Here is a 23,834-nt window from a genome sequence, read left to right on the forward strand (position 1 = left end):
ATAGCAGAGGACCTAGGGCGGAGGGGCCCCATCAGTTTGGAGTGGGAGCCAGATGTCGTTGAGGTGGAAGCTGAAGGGTTGTGCTTGAGGATCTTTGGCTTCTCGTATGCGTCTTGGATACCTGATGAACTTGGTGGATCGGGTCGATGAGTTCAGCTATCCCAATCAACTTTGTGGTCGTTGACCTTTTGTAATAGTAAAAATACCATCCCTATGAACCTGTATAATGTACAAAAGCTTACTTATAGGCATTTTCTCGTGAAACACGTACGTGGGACGGTGTTATTAAACACCAAGAATAATCTGCTTTATGTTATATCTGCATGAGTTTACGGTTTTTACCCCCTGCCCCCCCCCCCAAAAAAAATTAGCGGCTCTGCAACTAAGTTTTCACCGTTGAGTGCATGGGGTCGTGCGAGGCGCCCTTCCCCGTTCGTGACCTTCGAGCAAGTACTCTACCTGTTTCACCTTTGATAAGCGGGCTGTCGTAACTTCCCCTCTCTGGTTGGCGTGGCAACGACGTCCAACAAATTTGAAGTCCGTATAGACCCAATGTTTATGGAGCAAATTTGATGTACGAACCGAGAATACGACCAACTTTTTTTTCGCGAGTTTCTTTATTATGTGCCATTTTCCAGTTCGGACTGCCATGCCCCTATACCTGGAGGGCTATATCTCGAATTTTGGATATCTTGAAGTTATCAGTAGAAATACTCGGTAAAGGATACATGGATAGAGATCTGGGTTTTTGAACTCACATGAAAATAACGGCTACAATGTATACGTTTTTTCAGGGTGCGGACTCAACTGTGTATATATAAGCGAGCATCATTATAAAACAGGTTCTTATGGCCTTTACCATGGGCGTCGCGGGGGGGGGGCAAGGGGGCACTTGCCCCCCCCCCCCCCCCCCCGGAAAAGGAAGAGAAAGAAAAAAAAAGGAAGAAAAAAGGAAGAAAAAAGAAAGAAAAAAGAAAGAAAAAAAAGAAAGAAAAGAAAAAGAGGCGCGAATTCATAGTGGTGTAAATTGAATGAGTTGGGTGGGGGGGGGGGGGGGGGGCAAAATGTCCCTGCCCCCCCCCCCCTCTAAAACCGATAAATCGAGAATGTGTTGAGAAATACAAGCATTTTTTGGCAAAACAATTTTTTGCCCCCCTCTAGAAAAAGTCCTGGCGACGCCCATGGCCTTTACCGTTGGGTCAGATGGGGGGATTGTAGAAATATTTAAGATCTAGCATTTGCAATTTGTGACTTCTAACTTTTGGATTTCATTCCCTGAAAAAAAGAACAACTTTTGGACCTGTGTGTCCTCTTATAGTCGGGGGCAGCGCGCTGTTTCTGTCCGATTTTTGGGCGGAGTGGACTTTCATGACGTCACTACCACCCATGTGATGTTCTCGTCTGGCACCTGTAATTCCACTCACGCGTTCACACAATACGGTACGGGTAAATGAAGTGCAATTCGAGACCACACTAAAATCAGACATTCTGCATATGCACGCGTTGTCGGATAAGCGGCGATGATGGCAGAAACCGAGGTCAGAAAGAAGATATCAGAACTTCTGGTGAAAGATCTACGAGCAGAACTGGAAAAAAGGGGCTTGGAGCAAAAAGGCATCAAAGCTGTTTTGCTTGAAAGGCTGCAGGGGGTGAGAATTATTTTGATAATCGACCCCAAACGTTGACCGTGTTTTGGCATTATGCACTGTGTGCGTTTTCGATGAACGTTGAGGGCGTTTTTTGTGTATTACTTAGGCCCAAGTACTTAACATGCTTAGTTACGGTTTCGAGTCAACTTGGGCCCAAACTAGCCCCATGTAGCCGAATTACCGACTACCTCTGTAAATATAGGCCACACTAGAGTGTCTAGACCCACTAACTGGGGCGATAGAACTCCTTTTTTGACATTTGGGATGTGGTCTGTCATGTCTGTCGTACAAGCGCCCCACAACGCATAAATCATACTATAGACAACTTACCCTGCAAAATTGTTTGCTTCTAGTTCTACAAAACGCCAATAAAGTACAAAAACATCCATCAAAGCTAGTCCGAGTAACTTGGACCCAACTTATCGCCTTTTTTAACATTTGGACATGGTCTGGCGATAGTAAGGTCCAAGCTAATACCGCGACCTAGACAACACAGTCCCAAAAACCAACATTTTTCCAACAAAAAACATCAGATTTCACCTTCAAAACGGCCTCCAAATTACTAGATATGCCACCTGAGGTACAAGTAGACATCGATAATTAAGATGGTTGTACTGAAGTTTACTTACGATCCGGAAAAAAGTGAAGTTTTCCGTTCATTTCAGAGAGCTCCCCTCGCGATCTTGAACACGTTAAATTTCCGATCGTGTTTAATGTTTGAACGACGCGATTTCTTCTACATGCCCAGCGTACATTCGATGTTCCCCGTATCCCGTGTGCGATTCCGTTACCGAGCGCGCGCGATGCATCGATTATGATAATGATCACGTTTGTAAACACATACATGTGCATTTCGAACTGTAAAAGGGAATCGGGAACCAGCTTGAACTGGTACCCGCCTAGCCCCACTATTAACTTTACCATGCATTTATCGTCAGGGGGCCACGTGCACCGATCTCTATTCGGGATCTACGGCACAGGAAACAGCCGTCGCATTTGCAACTCGCGCCCTCGCGCGCTTGACAAGCAATTTGCATAAACGCGACGTCACAGCTTGAGGTCATCTCTTGTCCATTCAAAATGGCTGCCATCACCAGACGTTTCACGAGTGCATAATGGGCTCCAGAAAGATTGAAGAATATCTCGGAAAATGGAACATCATTAGACCTAAGCATCCCAAAAGTGATAGGTGAAACATCATAGAATACAACCATAAGAAAGTAAGAAACTGAGAATGTAAGAAACGGACCGCAGATTTTATGAAACTTCGTCCTCAGTAGCGCGCGGTACCACGGTGTGTGGCTAGAGGTTCAGCGCAGCATACCGATGGCCACACTAGTGGGGCTAGTACCCGCCAAAAAAGCTGCGCTAGTTCCCGACTCCCTATTATCGTTTGAAATGCACATGTGTTTACAAACGTGATCCAGTCTACTCATTATCATAATCGATGCATCGCGCGCGCTCGGTAACGGAATCGCACTCGGGATACGGGGACCATCGAATGTACGCTGGGCATGTAGAAGAAATCGCGTCGTTCAAACATTAAACACGATCGGAAATTTAACGTGTTCAAGATCGCGAGGGGAGCTCTCCGAAATGAACGGAAAATTTCACTTTTTTCCGGATCGTAAGTAAACTTCAGTACAACCATCTTAATTATCGATGTCTACTTGTACCTCAGATGGCATATCTAGTAATTTGGAGGCCGTTTTGAAGGTGAAATCTGATGTTTTTGTTGGAAAATGTTGGTTTTTGGGACTGTGTTGTCTAGGTCGCGGTATTAGCTTGGACCTTACTATCGCCAGACCATGTCCAAATGTTAAAAAAGGCGATAAGTTGGGTCCAAGTTACTCGGACTACATCAAAGCCAACCCATTTCCCACAGAAACGCTGTACAGTTTGCCCCTAAACTCCGTACTGTACCTCCTGTCTCCTGACATACTCACGTAAATCGCACCCAACAAACATCAGTGGATTCTGTCAGTTTTTAGGCCAAAATGATGAAAATATGCCCTTTCTGCACCGAGTTTTTACCTGACACTTGAAACGTGCCCGCACTTATGATCGATGATGACTTTCGGTTCGCTCGGCGCGCGCCGAGCAAACCGAAAATCGCGGAAGTGCTGTACAGATTGTTCATAAAGGTCCGCACGATACTTCTACCACATGTGTGCATCAATACAAGATACAAGTGTGTACAGTGAGCTCAATACAGTCGAGTCTCGTTAATACAAACTCGTTCGGACCTAGCCAAATTGTTTGTTATATCAGAATTTTGTATTAAGAGGAACATCAGTCCCATTCATTGTGCACATTAAAATGCACAGTCGGGACTAAGGCTTTATGTTTGTTATAAACAGAATTTTGCATCAACAGAGTTTGTACTAACGAGATTCGACTGTACATACATAGCTTTATGTATAAATTGCATTTTCACAAGCGTCATAAACGTGAATCTGTTTTGTTTGTTCATGTAGATTGGTTTTGATTTTGAAAATTCTCCACAACTGACATTCAAAACTTTTTTGTTTTTCATTGTCTGAGAAGTTGCTTAGTTACATGTAAAGTTGGTTATGGGTACTCGATTTCTTAATCGGGAACCAGTTCCTGTCATCAGCATGCAGGTACACTGGTACCCAGTTTTGATGCACAGCCCTAACAGATAATTTGCAGTTGTGCTGCACAATTTTTTTCTGTGTCATTTTCTGTATCACTATAAGGTATTTCTTTCTCATGTTTTAAATGATATCTCCATTGTTTGTCAAATTGATACTCCTATTTTTTTATATTATAATATTTATTTCACAACTTATCTCCAGGCACTCAGAGAAAACGGAGAGGACCCTGACACCATCCTGATTGAACTGCCGTCATCACCAAGAATTTCTAAGACATTTCGTAAGTGTCATAAACAGTTTTTGTATAAAGCTAAAACTTCATTAGGTTAGTCGTTAACAGGCTGGTCGTTAAGCACCCTTCTTTAGATTTTCAGCACTTTTGTTGGTGCACGTATTACAAATGATGGACTGTACCTTTAACGTGAATTCATGTTTGATTTTAATTCCCCCCCCCCCCTTTCCTTTTTCTTTTTCTTATGAAAATGCCACAGCAACCGAGCAAGGGGAGATGGACGAATCGGCCAACGATGGGGATACAGACGACGTGACGGTTGAAGATGAGGAAGATGATGATATTGTCATGGAACTCATCGAAGATTCCGACGAAGAGAATCTAGTATGTGGCTCGAAAACAAATGTTTGAATGGGATCAGTTATGATCATTATCTGAGAGAATATAAACCCTAACCCTGCCTGACGCAACACAGTGCATCAGGTGGAATAGTCTGGTGCACTTTGATGCATTCAGCTACCAACACCAGGGCACTTTGAGACAATGAGAGCTAGTCTCATAGAACAATGCCTCGGTTGTATCCTGCTACATTCAGTGACCACAGACTCTGTGGCAGTTGGGCCTTGAGACTTTCGGCCTGATGGATCTTGCTGCACTGGGCAGGCTTGTTTTTTTAGGCAAGTGTTGCATGTTGCTGTGTTTGGCAGGGTTTCTAGCCAAAATACACTGGAGGGTTAGGGTTAAGGAATTTCATGACTGTCCATTTAGAGCACCTTAGAGTACCTCCAGAACTGATAGACCATTGTAAAGTTGTATGACAGACATTTAAAACAGAAAAAATATTAGGCGAGACAGAGAATGAAAGCCACACTGTAGTTGGTGAAGATAATTAAAGTGCCCTCAGTCAACAACAAACGATGACAGACGGCCTAGTGGAGACTCCTGTGATCTTGGTAAAGTGATATTCTGGTAAATTTTACAGTTTTGTTTGACATATTAGGGATTTGAACCCACCCTATAGGTACCTAGCCATGTCAATGTAATACATGTGACATACTGGGGCCTAACATTTCGCAACAGGAGAGTTTGGAGGTCAGAAAAATTGAACATTTTCTGTCATACAACTTTACATCGGCCTATCTGTAAGGTTTGTAAAAACCTTACAGTTCTGGAAGTACCCTTAAAGTAAGACAAGAAAAAGTCTGGTACTATGCATCATAAACTATCTGTTTTTCTTATTCTTGTTGCCTCCTTGTTCGTTAAGGAGGAGGAAGACATCTATGGTGATCTGGAGGTAACAGATGCAGGCCAAGATGAACCAGAAATGGAAGCAGCCACAGACGAAGGCGAGGAAGACATGATCGTATCTCTGGATAACGCCCGCTTTACTGCACAGGAGGCAAGTCAAGTGCAGTCTCGTGCCGCTCTAAACGCAAAAACAAAGTTCATCCATCAACTCTGTTGGTAACACCATGTGAATAATGTCTCTTTCTAGTTGTGTGATTCTGAGAAGAACCAGTTGTTTAAACTTGATGTTTCGAACAGTGTGCTCTGTTCGTCATCAGGAGAAGGTGAAAAACTTCTAGGTCACTGGTCTACTTCAGTCACAGAAAGCTCTTGACAAGCACTTTAACCCTAACCTTCCCAAATCCTCCAAAATCCTCTTTGCAAAATGGAGGATTTTGCAGGATTGAGGTTACATCCCAGCAAAAATGTCTTGGGAGCTAGGGTTAATCTCTGGACTCAGGCCAGTGGATATTTCAAACTCTTACTGTTTTGATTTTGTCTGAACGTCCACAAAATCATGTTTCATGTTGAATAAAGCTGTGCAAGGTTCTAACTGTTTTATGGTGCCGACAGAGCAGCAGTTCACGAGGTTAGTTTGTCAAATGCAACCTTGTTACACCGTTGGAAATCATTCACTCTTGGTGTTTTTCTTTTCAGGGAGAGGAGGATCAGGAGGGCGATGTTGAAGACGATGTTCAGGCTGAAGAAGAAGGTAAAGTCCCACATCTCAAGGAATCAAACCACAGAATAGCGAGGGACCCTTGAGATCTGCCCTCACTCTCACACTTTTTTCCTTTTTTTCTGAGAAAGCTTGTTTCTGACATCTTCCCTATTTTATCATGTACCTCATGCGACCCCTTTGTGGCTGTGATGATACATTTTTTATTTCACAAAAAATGTCACCTCATCTGAATCAAATTGACGAAGAGAAAAGTTTCTGGTTTAAAACTAAAATTAGAAGTGGGGTTAAAGTTTGCATGACATGGTGTAAATAGGGGCTGGCAGGGGAATACATCAAAAGTCCCAATGAGAGAAAGAAGGGATTTACTTGGATGCCAGAGGTTACTGACGCAGCTGTGAAATGGAGCGGAGAGAAATTAATGTGATCCACTTTGTCAGCTACGTGGCGTGACCATCTACAATGACCTATTGAACAGTGTGCAGGACTATGCATATCTCTGCTGGTGATTGCTTTACAAATCAGGAACAGCCGACCACTTGGCCTGACGATAACTTCCCACTGAACAATTAGAAAAGAACAAATCCTCTCAAACATTTGAGTATCCGGAGCATCTGAAGTCCTTCAGCTTGATCTTGAACCTTGTAACCCTTGAGTTTCTAAAGATTGACGAACGGAGTGATTAACCGAGAAGTTGGCTGATTGACTGGGGGAATAAAGAGACTGGCCAAGCTAACTGCTGCTAAGACCTGCATTAAAGTGACTGCGTGGAACTGATGTACGAGCGTGTGCTGCTCAAGATCTGGAGCGACTGGTGCCCGGCGGAACCCGACCTGCAAGATCGTGTACTTTGTGACAGAGTGGCGCAGCTGGAACCAACATTAGCAAAACACCGAGGAACTTGTTGATGGAGAACTGATGTCCAAGCGCTTCACCTGTGTCCTGATGGAGGAACTGTGCTCAGTGCAGCCAGAGATTTGGGAGCAACTGATTCAACTCAACATGACGGTTCAGATTTGTCACAGACTCAAGTCACATGGACTAAGGGGCACCCCTTACTCCTTGTCGTGGAAACTCTGAGGACGTTGGTTATGGACGTGTACATAGATCCCCAGGCTGGGAGCTTAGCCTTAGCTTGTGACAGGATTTCTGCACGCCACAGACTAGGCCTCAACCGTAGCTGCCTGCACCCACACATGCAATACGTCTTGGAAGCTGTTCATCAAAGTTGTCGCCTGCATCTGGAAAACCCACTGTGTGAACTATGTAGCCTGCAGATAGAAACCTTCAAACGTTTAACTCTTGCATTTAAAAGTGAAGCCAGGAAATTGAATCGTAGGATGAAGAAGCATTTCTGAGACCTGAGAACCAGACCACTGGCATCTTCTTTCAACCAGTGATGGCGAGCATCAAAACGGATTTTCTCCTACTACTTCATTTGGCGTATAGTAGAGTCAGAACTCCTCGTCTGGAGTGAATTGTCGGTTGGTGAAGCGGACACATCATTCGTGCCGATCCTGCCGGTGCTGAGAGAGAAATCAACCCAGACCACTTCAGCATGGCAAAAGAACTGAACTGCAGAGATGGATAACCCAGGTGTGCGAGTATACCAGCGACTTTGAAATCTGCCTTGCACTGCAGTATGAATCGATGAGGCAAGCAAAGACTGGTTTGACGGAGGAATCAAAAATTGGACTGCTGATACTTCAAGGTCCACCAAAGAACCCCAATGAGTTATCGGTATGACAGCATCGTAGACACCCATTGCCTGGTTGATATCCTGATGGCGTCTGATGATACAAACAGTACGTGGAGATCAAGATTTCGGAACATTAACATTGAAAGCCGTTAAGCTTTGAACTGTAAAAACACCCTTCACTACATGTGTTGTACCGCTAGATGCGAATGCAGGATGAAGTCTGTGGTGTGAACCTTCGAACTGGTAGCAGAAACTACAGAGCCACATTTGTCACATTGGAGCCATAGAGGAATGACTTGACAAACACTATGTTACTGTTAGATCAGTGTAACTCTTTACCTTATCAATTCTGAGTCGTCCGGGTAAGCTAAGCTCGGTAGAAACTAGTACCTGTGAATGTGTCAGTAAGGTGAATGCCAGCTAAAGGTGTCAGAAACAAGATTGTCTCCTTAAAATGAGTCTTTTCTCTTTAAACTATCACGGGGGCAGTATAACGTTTCGTTTTGATTTGGCCTCTGGCAATTTCATCATTTTGTGCAACTTCAAGTGCATTTGTAGATTGTTACATGTAACATCCATTTTAGACCAGCTGTTATTTGTCATTTGTAGATTTGTCTGTTTACAATTGCTGTTCAGTATCCTGTGCGCTTGGAACCACGAAGCGCATAGGAAGCCAGACAGGGGGGTTATCAAAGTCTTCCATCCTAGGTGCAGAACAAGTAACCGGGGCAGCTGACGAAGAGGAAGATGAATCTGGCCTGGCTGCCGATGCCTCTGATCCCGCTTCTGACACCAAAGATGCAGATGAGTCCATGGTAGAGCCTGTCGAAGATACTGAGGAAGCTGAACCAGAAGAACCCACCGCGGTGGGAGAGTCTACCAGATCCCAACCGGAAAAGGCAGATTCTGCCTCCCGAGACGACGGGGCGAAGGGTACCAAAACTGTGTCAGGGAATTCTGGGAACATTGTCGGCAAACCTAAGACCACGGACGGAGACGGCGGAAAGAGTGTTTCTGGTAAAACTGCCTCAAACAAAGACTCGACGGCAGAGAAGAAAGCCGCACCTGCCACAGGAACCGTTGCCCAACCCAGCAAAAGGTTTGAATCTATTGCTTGCAATTTGCTCACTTGTGACAACATGGTAATGTGTAGGTAAAGCTAAAGTTACTTTTTGATTCTTCATATTTGTGTAGAAACATTAAGTGCACATCAAGCCCCCCAGTAACATCATAATTTGTCTGTGTTCTCCATTGTTTCATTCGATGAAGTTCAACATGTATGCAATGTTTTGAGATCTTCAAGATTTCCATACTCGAATAAAGAAGAAAATGGTTTAGCTTTTATTTATCCTTAGCTGCAGTTGCTGTGTAGGCCTACTTAAAATAAAGTGGTCTCTTCTTTTTGTAATGTACATGTACCAAGCACATGTATATAGTTTTAATATACAAAAAACTTTGGTTAGGTAAAAATCCTCTTAGTATATTTACATCGCTCTTAAGTATTTATTTTTCTTTACTTGGTGTGTTGATCTTGAGTTTTAACTTTAAAATCGTTATTGAAGTTAAGATTTCACAGGCCTTTGTGGCATACTCGGGAATCTTCTGAGTTAAAAACTTCAATATCAGTTGACTACAAGCAGTCTTCAGCCTTTTAAAAAAAATCTGACGACTGGAAATGCGCACTCAAGTCTTTTAACTGAGTTAACCCATGAGTCACTGAACCGCCCCAAACCGCCCAGCCTATTACTCCTTGTAGCGCCCCAAAACACCTGAGCACTCTGTGGTTTTATGGATTCATTAGGGAATAAACACAGTGTAGTACAGTGTAGTACAATGCAGTACAGTTGTGGATGGGTTAAAACATGTAAATTTCCGTTGGTAACATGCATCTTGCATCCTAAGTGGGGGAAAAGGAGCAAACGGCTTACCCTTCCACAAGACGTGTCCTGGGTTCTTTTATCAGTATTTATTTAAACTAACTCCCTAGGCATTTTAGGAATCTTTCTTACATGTTATTCGCCTAAAAGTATGGCACATTCTTCATGCACCACTTAAAAAAAAAGGAAATCTGAAGTCTCAAATCGTCCCGAATCCTAGACGAGGGATCTTGGAGTGCTATAGTTAATATGAAGTTGCTGAGGTTACGGCTTAATCGCATCTGAATCTCACCTGAAGGACCCCAAATGACAACAAAGTGTTTTCATGCCCTGGAAATAATGCGCTTGGACCTCATTCTGTGATATACCGTTTCCCACGCACGTACTGAAAGAGTACATCTATTATATGTATCGCCGTCTTCAAAACAAACAGCTGACATGTTTTTGCTTGGATTCCTGAATCCTCCAAAACCCTCCATTGTGCAGTAAACCAATGGCATATTCTTTGCCCTTGAATCTTTCAAGGGGCCTCAAGCCCCATGTGAAGTAATAGAGGATAGGCTCTACCTTCTGCAATCCCTGAAAGTCCTCTCAAACCACCTGGTAGAGTTTCAAGTCCTCGCAAACCACCTGGTAGAGTTTCAAGTCCTCTCAAACCACCTGGTAGAGTTTCAAGTCCTCTCAAACCACCTGGTAGAGTTTCAAGTCCTCTCAAACCACCTGGTAGAGTTTCAAGTCCTCTCAACCCACCTGGTAGAGTTTCAAGTCCTCTCAAACGACCTGGTAGAGTTTCAAGTCCTCTCAAACCACCTGGTAGAGTTTCAAGTCCTCTCAAACCACCTGGTAGAGTTTCAAGTCCTCGCAAACCACCTGGTAGAGTTTCAAGTCCTCTCAAACCACCTGGTATTTGTTGTACAGTTGTCATGCATTGACACCAATCGTACACGTACATGTTTTTAGGGTGGCATGGGTGGCTAGTGCGCTTGTCTCTCACCACTGTGGGCCAGGTTCAATTCCCAGCTTGGACCATATGTGAGTAGAGTTGTGCCTTGATTCTCTCCTGTGCCACAAGGGTTTTTCTCCGGGCTCTCCAGTTGTCCTCCTTCCACAAAAATCAAACACTTTCGATCTCTGGCTGTGCTCCGTGGTCATACATTCAGTCATATGGCAGCTGCCAAAGGCGCCTTTACATGCCTTCGGCTCGACCAAGTTGTAGCCGCGTCATTCGTAATTCAGCTACTCAGCTGAGAGTAAGGATGATTAGCCCTGCAAATTATTATTCTTATTACGTGTATGCATGTGCTTGTATGAAGCGTCTACCTGTGTATTGAATGGGGAATGATCTGTAGATTTGGTCGCGGCAAAAGCTACAGCATGTATTGTCTTTCAAGTAAGAAGGCGATGTCCTGATGACGGGCAGAGCATTCTGTCCAAAAAGTTGTTTCGCTCTGGTTCTTTTCAGAACCACACAAACTCATGAAGAGATTTCTTCTTCTCATGGTGCAACTGAAAACTTGCTATTGTTGTTTTTCGAGTGGCTAGAATACTTTTTTGAAAAGTGTTAGTGGTACCTTTTACTTGGTAGAAATTCTTCCTGAATTCTCCGCGAGGGATATTAACAAGGAGGCCTTCAGGAGAGTGGAAACTAATTGGATTTGATTTTGAGTGGTTATCACGTTGTACATGCACATGCAGTTGCCTATAGCTGTTACTAAAAACTGCCGGTGACGACGGGTCAATAACTGTCTGATGGAGATTGTTCCATACCTTGATTGTTCTCAGAAAGAACGAGTGTTCAAGTGTTGATGTTGATGGGTTCTCTCAAATTGTTTGTTGTTGCCATTTTGACCCCCCAGCTTTTGGCTTCAGGATGTGACTAGAATCTAATCTATTGTGATGATGCGACAGGGGATTTTGAACAGGGTTGCAATCCGGTGGTTATCATGCCTCATTTGGAGGGTTACCCAATTTAAGGTTGCCAGCATGTTAGTCACACTACTCTTTCTTGAGTAGTCTCCACAAAGAAATCTTGCAGCTCTCTTTTGAACCTTCTCTAGAGATGTAATGTGGTTCACTCTGTATGGATTCCAAGCAGTGGTGCTATGATTCAAGGTGTGGTCCCACAAGTGTGAAGTGGAGCCTCTCTTTGATGGATTTAGAACACATGGAAATTACGCCTAATGAAGTTGAGAGCTCTATGGCGTTGACCCTGTGATTAAACCTTGCTGAATCCAACAGGATCCAACTATATCATTAACCCGTTGGAGCCTGTCGGATTGAGCAGTAAACCCCTTGTACAAAATGTACATCTACATATTCAGAGTCGGATTCTGTTGGGTACTGATAAGTAACGCCAAGTTGGATTCTGTTGGATCCAGCAGACAACTAAATATTAGGCACAGTTGGATTCTGTTGGATGGAGCAGGAAGTAACTGTTGGACTCTGTTGGATTTAGCAGAGTAGTCCCGGAGGAACCCTTAGGGGGTGAACCCTAATCCCTTGGGTGATTTACTACATGTAGGAACCTTCCACGTCTTTGCAAATTCCAACACCATATGGTAAACTGTACACATAAACAGTTGGACTCTGTTTATTTGTGGTATGCCTAATCCCACGTAAAGCATAATCAGTAACAGATTCCAACAAACCCTGGTGTTGGAGTTTGACTGTTTGGGAATAGTTAAGGGTCAAGTAATCTAAAGTGAAGACTAGAGGACTGTGCGCAAAATACTCGCACACACACAAAATGAAAATAAAAGTCTAGAAACCGAGAATTTTATTAACTGGATGAAATATTCCATACAGCATTTTTGTGCTGGATTGTGCCTGTGTATTGTAGCACATGCATTGTCATTGTCAATGAAGCTGATGCCTTTGTCTCATTTTAAATATTCCTGTACTTCCCCAATTTATTGTATTATAGTTAACACTTATAGTAGTAAATAGAGAGAATACATATTCAAATGGTTGTGAGAACTCTACTAATCATCCGGTTTCAAAGTGTTTTCATTTGAGGTGTGTAAATATTAATGTGACTTTTGAGATGGAACCACAACTTGTAATGAAAGTTAATTGGAAGAAATTGTACATCCCATAATGCATCACAAAGTAAAAGTTCTAATATCCGATAAACATTGCATTTTTTTTTCCCCAGCCAAACATCAACTGGAAAAGATGCTTCGAAAGACAACAAAGGTAGGTTCAACTAACCATTGTTCAAATGTAGTAAGAAAAGAAAATGGTACGAGTCTGTTGCTCTACTCTTGAGCCTAAACTTTTTAACGGTTTCAAATGTCAACTGATCACCGTCCAACAAAATGCAATGGTTAATAGGGAGGCTTGGTTATTGTATGCAAGTCCTTAAATGGTACATAATGCTCCGATTTCACTGTCCCCTGAAGTCATGGTTGGCACGTGAAAAAATGATTTAGTTGAGATTTTTTTTTTGATTTTTTTTGCAAATTTGTTTCTTTCAGACTTTGAATAGTTAAAAATTACATTAGGCCAAAAAAATATATATATATGGTCTCTGTTCAGACCAAAGTTCCGGAATTGACGCGGCGATGCGGCTTTTTTTTTTTATTTTTTGCTTTTCTTTTTTTTTCTTCAAGCTTGGATTGTACAGACAAGGTGGGGTACTATTCGGCTTTTTTGGTGTCCTCGTGTACATTGGTGTCCTCCATAATTTGCCTTGGTGCTCTTGATCATTTGCCTTGGTGCAATTTCCCATTCCTTGGTGCTCTTTGGTAAAAAAAAAAATTGAGGAGGTGCGGCAATAGAGGGCGCTGTTGGAGTTACCGCGGAACATTTTGGGGGAAAAAAAGGTTGACGCGCATGATTAAAATCGACGCGCGCGCTGACCAGAGACCGACTTATTTTTTTTTTGGCCTTATCTCTGTGAAAACACTCCAAAACGTATCGCTATTACGCAAAACATAACGTTGACTATGAAAATGTGGCGAAATTGCTTCACCAAGGCTTACCACGCCCACTTTGGGTCAACATGTAAATTGAGGTCAAAGTAGACAGTAGTATAAGTGCAGCACTTTTTTACGATAATTTTGGATTTCAGTCTTGTCCAGTTGAATTTCCTTCCATTTGTGTTCTTTTTCTTGTTTACGTGTTGATCCAAAAAGGAAGCTCCGGAAACTGCAACATTTGGGTGAGTGGCCTCTCCAAGGAGACCAGAGCAGCCGATCTCAAAACCGCCTTCAGCAAGTACGGCAAGGTACGACTGAATAACTCATCAATATGTGACACTCTTGAAAAAAGGGATCGGAAGCTCTTTAGTTGTGGTAGATGCAGCAGCGAATTATTCCGTATCTGTATATGTGAAGACAAGATTTACATGAAGTGATGTTACTATAGGTCTTCGGGAAATAACGAATAATCAAAATATATTTACAAAATGGCTACAATTAATCAGTAAGATTAGAGCAAGATGAATTCGAATTACTTTTAGTTCATGAAATAATAATGATTCATTCAAATGATTAAACAATAGTTACGTTTTCCCGCCGAAACTTTTGCGGGGTCGGCCATCTTGAATTTCAACGTTTCAAGAATAGAACTTAGTTTAAAATACCATTAAATACGGGAATAAGGAAATACAAACAGAAATGGGTAGTCGAGGTATTGTGATGTCATCTAAGGTTATTGATGTAAAGAATAAGAATGAAAATAAAAAGATAGTAATAATTACCTGTATATGTGAAGACAAGATTTACATGAAGTGATGTTACTTCAGGTCTTTGGGAAATAACGAATGAGCTAGCGCCTGATATCAGACGTTGGGGGCACTAGGTTAATTTGAATTTACATGTAAATAAGGTTGAACCTAAAAATAACGGGGGTGTCTTTTTATAACCGTCACAAATACATCATGGGCAGATTTTTGGGGGGAGGGGGGTCCGCACCGCCCCTTTTTTTTAAGGAAATTTGTTTTTGTTGCATCTTTTCTCTATTGCTGTCAAATCAGTTCAACCATCAGTCATGAAGAATTCTTGAAGTTATTTTGTTGATGTCGCTATGATTAAGCGATCTATCTCAGAGATTGTCAAAACCAAAGAAGTCCTACGTGACTGACAGACTATCCCACACTAGCAGCGCCTATTACATTGTACAATATTGAATATGCCAGCACGGCGCAGGGGTCAAACTGGTTCCTGCTTTCCAAAATAGGCTGGTTTACATTCAAAGTCCGAGGGACAGTGGAGGGCCTGGGAACCACTCTACAAACCATAATGCGTCTTCTCGTTCCCAAAGAATCTAACTTAAGTTTAAATGACGTTGATTGGCCCCACAATGCACTAATGTTTGGTGTACGATTCATTGGGCTTTATGGTTGCAGGTGCGCGCGCAATTATTTGGGATATTGAAATTGTATTTTGGGTTATTGAAATTTTTTTATGTGATTGGAAAAGGATGTGACCTTTCCATTTCCCCCCAGAAATCAGGTTTTGGATCTCTAATTTTAACCAGTGTGAATTCTTGGAGAAAATGGGGGTATTAACGAACTGAATTTACATGTAGACCATATGTGTAATTTTAAAGTGATGTGAAAAGCACAACAAACCATGTGTAGCTGCAGTGCCACCTTGAGAACAACCCGAGCGTTGTGCTCACGCCACTCTGACAAGCAAATACTGATATCCTAATCGCTCCACGCTGAAAAAGTGGTCACATTTTGCTCCAAATATTAATAACCTACCTCAGAAGTTGTCTGAGGAAGGCTTAGAATGCTCATAATGACTTGTGGTGGACCTGTACTGGCTTGTGACTGACTTGTGATGACTTGATATTTTCAAACCAAACTGTTCAGGTGATCGGTGCCAAGATCATATGGAACGCCAAACTGCCTGGCCATCACTGCTACGGGTTTCTCTCCATGTCTTCCAATGCGGAAGGATCCAAGGCCATCGAGTGTTTGCACCGCACCAAATTACACGGTCGCACTATCGATGTGACGTGGGTAAGCATCATTGGATCTGTTAAAGCTACAGTCGACTCCCGTTATAACGAGCTCGGTCATAACGATAACCTGGATGTAACGAGCACATTCTGCCAGTCCCGATCAATTTGTGTACATTACTATGGGGAAATATTTGGTTATTACGTGCACGGACATAACGAGACTTCGGCTATTACGACGATTTTGGCTGACCCAATGCGAGGAAAAGCATTGTTCTCAACCCATTTACAACGACATCTTTTCAAAACTACGGGCATTGCAGCTTGTCAACGACAGACCTTTTGTCCCGAAACGGGTATCATGCTCCCGTCTTCCAATTCAAGCAACACACTTAAGCTTCACCCATCAATGTACCTTTGTAAAGACTTCAACCCAACGTTATTTCATCTCGCCGATCTTTATAAATAAATTCAATGGGACTGTGATAATCGGCGCAGTGGACCGCTGGTCTAGTCGCTAATCCCCCGCTGCGGTTTCCCTTAGCGTGACCAGGTTTGAAGTTTGCTTACGACTGCGGTACCACGTTTCTATATTATTACAAACTAACAATAGGGGGCGCTCAGGAGTTAAGTGTTAACATTGTAAGGAATAGCCTTTAGTACTACCGCCCGAACATCGGGTGCGTAATTGCTCCCTATTGTTGGCTTGTGGCTATAAAAAAAAATACGAAGTAAAGAACACAGCATCACAAAACAAACGGCTCTTTTTAGAGCCACCACAACTTCCAAACAGAGATAATTCAGTCTGTCTTCAAAAAATAAAGTTTAAAACATACCGTGTTTCCCACCCCCAAAAAAGAATCCGAAGAATAAAAAAATAAAAATCTTAAACAAATTAAGAACCCCTCCGGCCCCGCCGAAAAAACAATCCCAATGAAAACAGGTTTCCAAGATCTTCAAACGCCCCACCACATATACATTGTACAAATTTTAATCCAAAATTATTACTTTTGTTTATTTATTATTATTATCTTAAAAGAATCCCTCCCGACAAATAATAATCACCAATTGCTGCGAAATTACACATTTAGACACTTAAACCCGGAAGTAATATTAGCGCCCTCTCTTGCCCGATTCCAGCAAATGCAAAACGAAAGCAAAATGTCACTTGGCACGAATGTGCGCTATAGTTAACCGAAATAATTACAATTTCAAAGAATCCCTTCAGAAACAATAATACCCAACTGTTCCAAAAAGTCAACAACCAAAAAGCATCTAAGGATCAGGAGTCATTAAAACCCGGAAGTAATGCATGTATTGGCGCCCTCTCTTGCCCGATTCCAGCAAATGCAAAATGAAAGCAAAATGTCACTCGGCACGATTTGTGCGAGTGACCTACTTGCCTGATTCTTCTCAGCGATGATGCCTTTTCCTCCGGATTCAGGTCCTCAAATATTGAACAATGTTCCCTCAAAGGTATTTTATTTATTTCATTTATTCATCACCATCAGTTAAATATTTAATATACATTATTAACAGACGTACATACCAACAAATGACCATCTTTTCATGTCTTCGGACGTGCGTTACACGATTAAAACACGCACGCACATGTACCGTACCTTGTGCACAACGAATGGGGAAAACTGCGCTCCGGTTTTAGCGAGGTTCCGGCTATAACGACAGTATTGTGAAAGTCCATCGGACCTCGTTATAACGGGAGCCGACTGTATAGTCCATCATTTGTAATTAGTGCATTTTGTTCGTTTGAAGCAACAAAAGTGTTCAAAATCTAATGAGGGATACTGAACAACTTACTTGATGAAGTTTCAGCTCAGCTGCAGCTTCATATTCCGAGAAAAACAGCATTCTGTTTAAAATCAAAAGTTGCTAAATCATGTTTCGAATTGTTTTGAATTGCAGCTTTACGCGATGTCGCGCACTGATCCGACGAATTATAGCAACCGCGCGCGCCTGTGCGTCGTTCCAATGCTTGTGCGCGCTGCGCCGAATAACAAAACGAACAACTAATTTAAATTTTTCTACGGTGCTTCTTAAGAAGCACCGTTGGAAATGCCTTCTTTCGTTGATTTCTTCAAAATGAGAGCTTGCCAGAAAGGATAATTTCACAGGGAGTTTAGTCCCCTTACTATCTTTCATCCAGTATGTTTTTCAACAATAATTACGCCAGTTACTTTTTTGGATAGCTGCAAATGATGGACTCGGGCTTTAAGACATACTCTGACTGTGTGCCAAATGCTATGCTTGTATCATCAAATGCACAGTTCCCCCAAATATTTCCCCTATCCAGCTGTCCCGCTATTGTGATGGACTAGTGATGACTTGGGGACTTTTCACTCGACAACAACACTGGTTCAACATGAAAGTTTATAAAAAGAATCACGTAGATTCTGTTGGAGTAACCCCAAGAATGTAAAACTGATTTCAGACACAAATTTTTGTTGGGCCTGTGGTTCATAATTATGTATGAGACGTAATATTGATCTGGTATCCGCTCCGTTTACAAGTACCCCCTCACCGGCAAAGAGAGTACAGTTGGGGGTGACCGACCGACGCCATCTTGCCTGACTGCAATTCATTTGCCGCGCGCGAAGTGCAGCCACTGCGTGGACATAGTACAAATCCCCTGGTGTACGTGCATCACACACAAGGAACGGTGCGCATCAACCAGCGAAATGTCCCGCCCATGGGACGTCGTTGCTAGGTAAAAGGGCGCCCTCGTTGTCGGCTCACGGAGCCCATAAGGAAATAGACAGTGTTGTAGTACTTGTACTCGGTACTGGAGTACTACTCCAGTACTTTTTTGGAGTACTCGTACTTGTACTCGTACTTGAATATAAAGTATTCGTACTCGAAATGACGGTACTTGTACTCGGGCAGCAAAGTACTCGTACTCAACATGTCAAAATTTTACTTGATCATCAAAGTACTCGTACTCGAATAGCAGTACTTGGGGGTGTAGCTTGACTTACCATGGCCTTATTTTATCGATACTTTCAGTTTGAAATGGTTGATTGGCTTGTGAAAAAAAATTGTAGTTTTCTGATTTTCCTCTGAGCACGTCCGGACAAACACATTTAACTGCTAGATGGAGTGGGTCTGTATATCGGTCTGACTAGGCCTGGGCCAATTACACATAATGAACCAATTGCCATATGGCCGTGTTCGGAAATACAAATACAAGTACTCGTACTAGTACTCGGAAGAACAAGTAGTCATACTCGTACTCAGAAGTACAAGTACTCATACTCGGAGATCTGTACTTGTACTCGGAGGCACAAGTACTTATACTCGTACTCCGCAACCTAAGTACTCGGCAGTACTCGGTATTCAGAAAAAAGTACTCGACTACAACACTAGAAATAGACAATTGTAATCCTCGAAACCTGTTGTATCTTTGTTTTTGCAACCAGGCTCGTAATCAAACGGCCGGATCGGTCGCCCAGAAGTCTTCCACGTCGACGTCCTCCACTCCCGCAGCCAAGAAAGATGACAAGGAGAAAGCAGACGTCAAGAAAGCAGCAGCCACACCTGTCTCCAAGGATGACAAGAAGGAAGAGAAAGCTCCCTCAGCCCCCGTGAAGAAGGATGACAAGGGATCAACTGCTAAGAAGGAGGATACAGTTGGAAAAGAGGTTGATAAGAACGAAAAGAAGCCGACAACAGGAACCAAGACGAGTGTTGAAGGTAAAGAAAATGAGCAGCTAACGGAAAGAACAGAACTTACAGTTTTGCCATCACGAAATTTTTTTTTTTTAAAACTGCGATAGCAACATACTGTCAGAAAATCAAACGTGGATCAATTAATTATGAACATTTACACGGAGTAAATACATTGCACAACTGCCTATCACTATGAATCTGAACTTAATTTCTTGAATGAAATGCTATCAAAAAATGCAAATGAAAAGAATGCAATGTAAAACAATGTGCAGTTGATGTCATGGATATATTGGATCGTTCCCTTACAACTTAAGGAGGATTAAATTATCAGAAATGAAACTTCTCCCGATTTTAATCAGTAATCCAACTTTCTGACTTTTCCAACTAAAATTTCAGATTGTTTACGATTCATCCTGCAAAAAGGTGATATTGTTTAGACTATAATTTCCCAAAAAAAATTAATGAAAAGTCAATGAAAATGGCATGTAAAAATTATCCCGATCGTAGTTTTAATCTCTTTCAACAGTCGTTAATGGAGTGTTTCTATGGTAGAAACACCTAGGCCAACACTGATCGGAGCCTTTTCCAGTTGGATAAAAGGTTTTAAAAAAATCACTGTTGGAAGAAAAAGACGATAATGCCCATTTTTTCTTTCCCACGTACGATACGTGGTGTCATGAATGGTGCCTTTGTCTTTTGGACTTTTTCCTTGACTTTTCAAATAAGAAGTGAGCTTCTTTGTTGAGGAGTCTGTTCCGCTAACCGTAGTTCAGGCTTTTTGATTTTACGAGAACACTGGCCAGGTTTTTCATCGTAAATTTACTTTGGATCGAAGTTAACACAGGAGTGGGTGTCCGGAAATCAGGCATGAAGTGTATTGTACATGCAATTGCATGTAACTGCAGCGCGGCCCAGATTTCAGACACGTGCAATTGTTGGGCTATTTCCCGATTTCTTTCCCCTATGCCAGTTTCATCTCTGAATTATACCTGTTGTTGTTATCATACAGGCAAGAATGACAAGACACCATCTGGCAGCTCAGATGCGTCGAAGAAGAGTGAATCTTCATCAACGGGGAAAGATTCTTCCAGACGTTCAAGCTCTCAGTCAGATAAGGACAGGAAAGACAAAGTCTTCTCGCTGGATGAGGCAAAAGAGAAGCAGCGCCAGGAGTACCAGCGACGACGGGAGAAGGACGAAAGAGAGTCTGAACGTCGCCGGGACAGAGAGAGGGAGGAGAGGATCCGCAGGGAGCGGGAAGATGTGCAGAGGCGCTACCGGGAAGAGCTGCGAAAGCTCCGCAAGGAGAGGGAGCAGTTGGAGACTGAGCAGGCCAAACTAGAGAAGGAACGGGCTGAGCGCCAACGTATCGAGAAGGATCGCCTGAAGATGGTCCAGGAACGGGAGAAGTTCCAGCGAGAGATGCAAGAGTTTCGCAAGATGGAGATCCAGCTGAAGATCGACCAGGAGCGACTGGCCACACTCAAGCGCACCTTGGAGACCCAGACCTTGGCAACTCAGCAGGCTGTGGCCCAGCAGGCTGCAGCTCAGCAGGCTGCAGCTCAGCAGGCTGCAGCACAGCAGGCCGCAGCACAGCAGGCTGCAGCACAGCAGGCCGCAGCACAGCAGGCCGCAGCACAGCAAGCTTTAGATCCCTACAGCAACGACCGCAAGCGGCGGGCCATGATGCAAGAGGGCATGACGGGAAACTTCAACAAGACAACCCCTTCGGACACCAGACTGGTGGTGGCTGTTGGGGAGCGTCACGTAGCGAAGTACGATCAGCAGCAAAACCAAGGGGGCGCTCCTTCCCAGCATGATCTCAACCAAGGACAGTTTGGCAGTCCGCAGCAATCTGGGTTTGGTGGCAGCAGTGGCATGCGTGCTCCCACTTCAACCAGCCAATACAGAGAGGGTTCCAACCAACGTAGGGATGACAGATCACGCTCTGATGTCGAAAGGAGATATGAACCGGGGAGACGCAGTAATGACAGACGAGATGATTCCCGTCAGAGGTCAGCCAACCGGGACGGCGATCCATCAAAAAATGATGGCTCCAGAAAGAGAGGGGATAGCTACCGGAGAGATGAAGGATACAAACGCATTGAGGAACCCATCAAAAGACTGGATTCCAGGAGGGAATCAAGAGACCACCATGACAGAGATGAACGCAGAGTGCTGTCCAACCAGCAGAGCACCAGATACCAGGGATCAGGTAGCGGAAGGGGAGGGGACAGTTCCTTCAGCAATCGGGATTCGCAGAGAGACACCAGAGATTTCAGAGATGATCGGGATAAGGCAAGAGATGGCACCTCAGCAAGGATGCCTTCCCATGGCGGAGGCAGCGGCGACTCACGAGATGGCTGGAAGGGAAATCGTGATGGAGGCAACGTGGTGTCGGGCAGCAACTGGAAAGCAAACGTGGGTGGGGGAAACCAAAGCTTGGGTCGCTCCAATGTGTCTGGTGGGTTTGGCAACTTCCAGCAGCAACAGAAGCAAGATTTTCCCATGCAGTCTTCATCCAGTCAGAGTGTGAACACACGGATGAGTGGGACTACCTCACTCCTCGGTCGAGGTGACTTTATGATGAACCAGCAAGAGCCTCTTCAGCAACAGCAGCAGAATCGAGGCAGCATCCTTGGCGAACCACCTGCCCAGGAGTCGGCCAGCTGGCCTCCCAGTGGACTGGATTCTTCCGCCAATCGTAGCGGAGGTTCCAGTTCCCTTGGCATGCAGGGCACATCGCACATGTCCAACATGATGAACCAGAACCAGCCCATGAGCTCCATGATGAACAACCAGAATACCATCGGGAGTCAGTTTATGGGCGGGGGTGGTAGCAGTGGCGTTGCAGGAAGCGCAGGTGTTGGCCTCATGAGTAACATGGGCGGCGGGGGCATGATGGGTAACATCGGGGGTGGTCTCGGCGGAGGTATGTCTGGGAACATGGGCATGATGTCCCAGGGTTCCATGGGTGTCGGCGCTTTCATGGGAAGCAGTCAGATGCCGATGGGTTCGGCTGGTGTCAACATGGGCATGGATCGACTGCAGCAGATGCAGCCAGACAACAGATTCAGTATCCGTCGATTCTAAGATAACTGTAGTATAACTCTGCATCATCATCTAACAAAATGTACACGTGTGTACACATAGGTAATGTTGAACCGTTTGTAATTAAAGAGAAAGAAAGAAAGCAAATTGTTTATGATGTTACATGTGTATGATTACATTTGGCCCGTTACAGTCGATAGTAAGTACAAATCTTGTAAGTACAAACTCTGTTAATACACAATTCTGGTGATAACAAACATAAAGCCTTAGTCCCGACTGTGCATTCATGTGCACAATGAATGGGACTAATGTTCCTCCTAATCCAAATTTCTGATATAACAAACAATTTTAGCTAGGTCCGAACGAGTTTGTATTAACGAGACTCAACTGTACACATTTCCCTGGGGCAAAATACATACAAGTTTTTAGTGGAGCGCTTTTAATTACAAATAAAAACTAGCTGCAGTGCCTCAGTAATAGTTTTGAAATATTACTGAGAAATGTTTGGCTGTTGTAAAAAACTGTTGCCAATCTTATGCAAGTATCTAGAGAAGGATTTTTTTCTGATCGACCATCCTTTTATTTTCCATAAGTGTACGGCGCTTGGATGCACAAGTTAAGTTTCATATTTCTGTATTCTCGTCAATGCATTTCCAATCATTACCCGATATAAAAAAGTCTGGATGGATGGAAGATATTATAATCACTGTTCAAAATGGCAAATTGTATCTTCAGACGAGTGTTACCTGTAATTTTGTTCTAACATGAAGTAGTTATGCTGTTTGTTTTAACCACGTTCTAGTGGTATAAAACTAGCATTGTTTTGCCACTTTCTGCACCAAAAGCTGTATATTTGAGCTTAACCAATTTGCACACTGTTTTGTCTTTTATGTTTTTAGTTAAGTGCTTTTATTTGAAGAAGAAAAAAAAAGAGAAAAAAACAGGCTCTTCATACAGGGGCAAAAATTGTCCTGCGTAAAACAAATGATTAAAGACAGGCCGAGCCTTAGTGAAGCTGGTCCCAAGCCAATTTGGTCTGAGGGGCCTACAAGTTTAAGTCAGTAAAATAGGTACTAAGCAGACAGGTACCAGTGAAACCCACAATTTGTTTGGGGACAAAGAAAGGTAAATTTAACAAGGCGTGATGA

The 23,834-nt window shown here is 43.2% G+C and overlaps 1 protein-coding gene across 3 annotated transcripts; it reads left to right on the top strand.

Annotated features, from left to right (window-relative positions):
- The first annotated feature begins 1,440 nt into the window (after positions 1–1,440).
- LOC119746356 (SAFB-like transcription modulator) lies at positions 1,441–23,834 on the top strand. 3 transcript variants are annotated; one of them, XM_038223249.1, is made up of 11 exons: positions 1,441–1,649; positions 4,469–4,547; positions 4,759–4,883; positions 5,764–5,898; positions 6,444–6,498; positions 8,774–9,263; positions 13,196–13,236; positions 14,178–14,269; positions 15,863–16,012; positions 19,386–19,659; positions 20,645–23,834. In XM_038223249.1, exons 1-11 carry the CDS (start codon positions 1,521–1,523, stop codon positions 22,726–22,728), a joined length of 3,654 nt encoding a protein of 1,217 aa, XP_038079177.1. In that variant the 5' UTR covers positions 1,441–1,520; the 3' UTR covers positions 22,729–23,834. The 3 variants fall into 3 exon arrangements, with proteins under 3 accessions (XP_038079177.1, XP_038079179.1, XP_038079180.1); XM_038223251.1 differs by having other exon boundaries at positions 8,801–9,263; XM_038223252.1 differs by having other exon boundaries at positions 1,442–1,649; positions 8,873–9,263.

This window comes from Patiria miniata, unplaced genomic scaffold (genome assembly GCF_015706575.1).
Source record: "Patiria miniata isolate m_02_andy unplaced genomic scaffold, ASM1570657v1 HiC_scaffold_7, whole genome shotgun sequence".
NCBI lineage: Eukaryota > Metazoa > Echinodermata > Asteroidea > Valvatida > Asterinidae > Patiria > Patiria miniata.

Bases quoted from the DNA above. Each gene is read 5' to 3' on its own strand.
- LOC119746356 (XM_038223249.1), top strand. From the start codon at position 1,521: ATGATGGCAGAAACCGAGGTCAGAAAGAAGATATCAGAACTTCTGGTG. The intron at 14,270-15,862 runs GTACGACTGAAT...CAAACTGTTCAG, and splicing joins CCTTCAGCAAGTACGGCAAG to GTGATCGGTGCCAAGATCAT. The intron at 16,013-19,385 runs GTAAGCATCATT...TTTTGCAACCAG, and splicing joins GCACTATCGATGTGACGTGG to GCTCGTAATCAAACGGCCGG.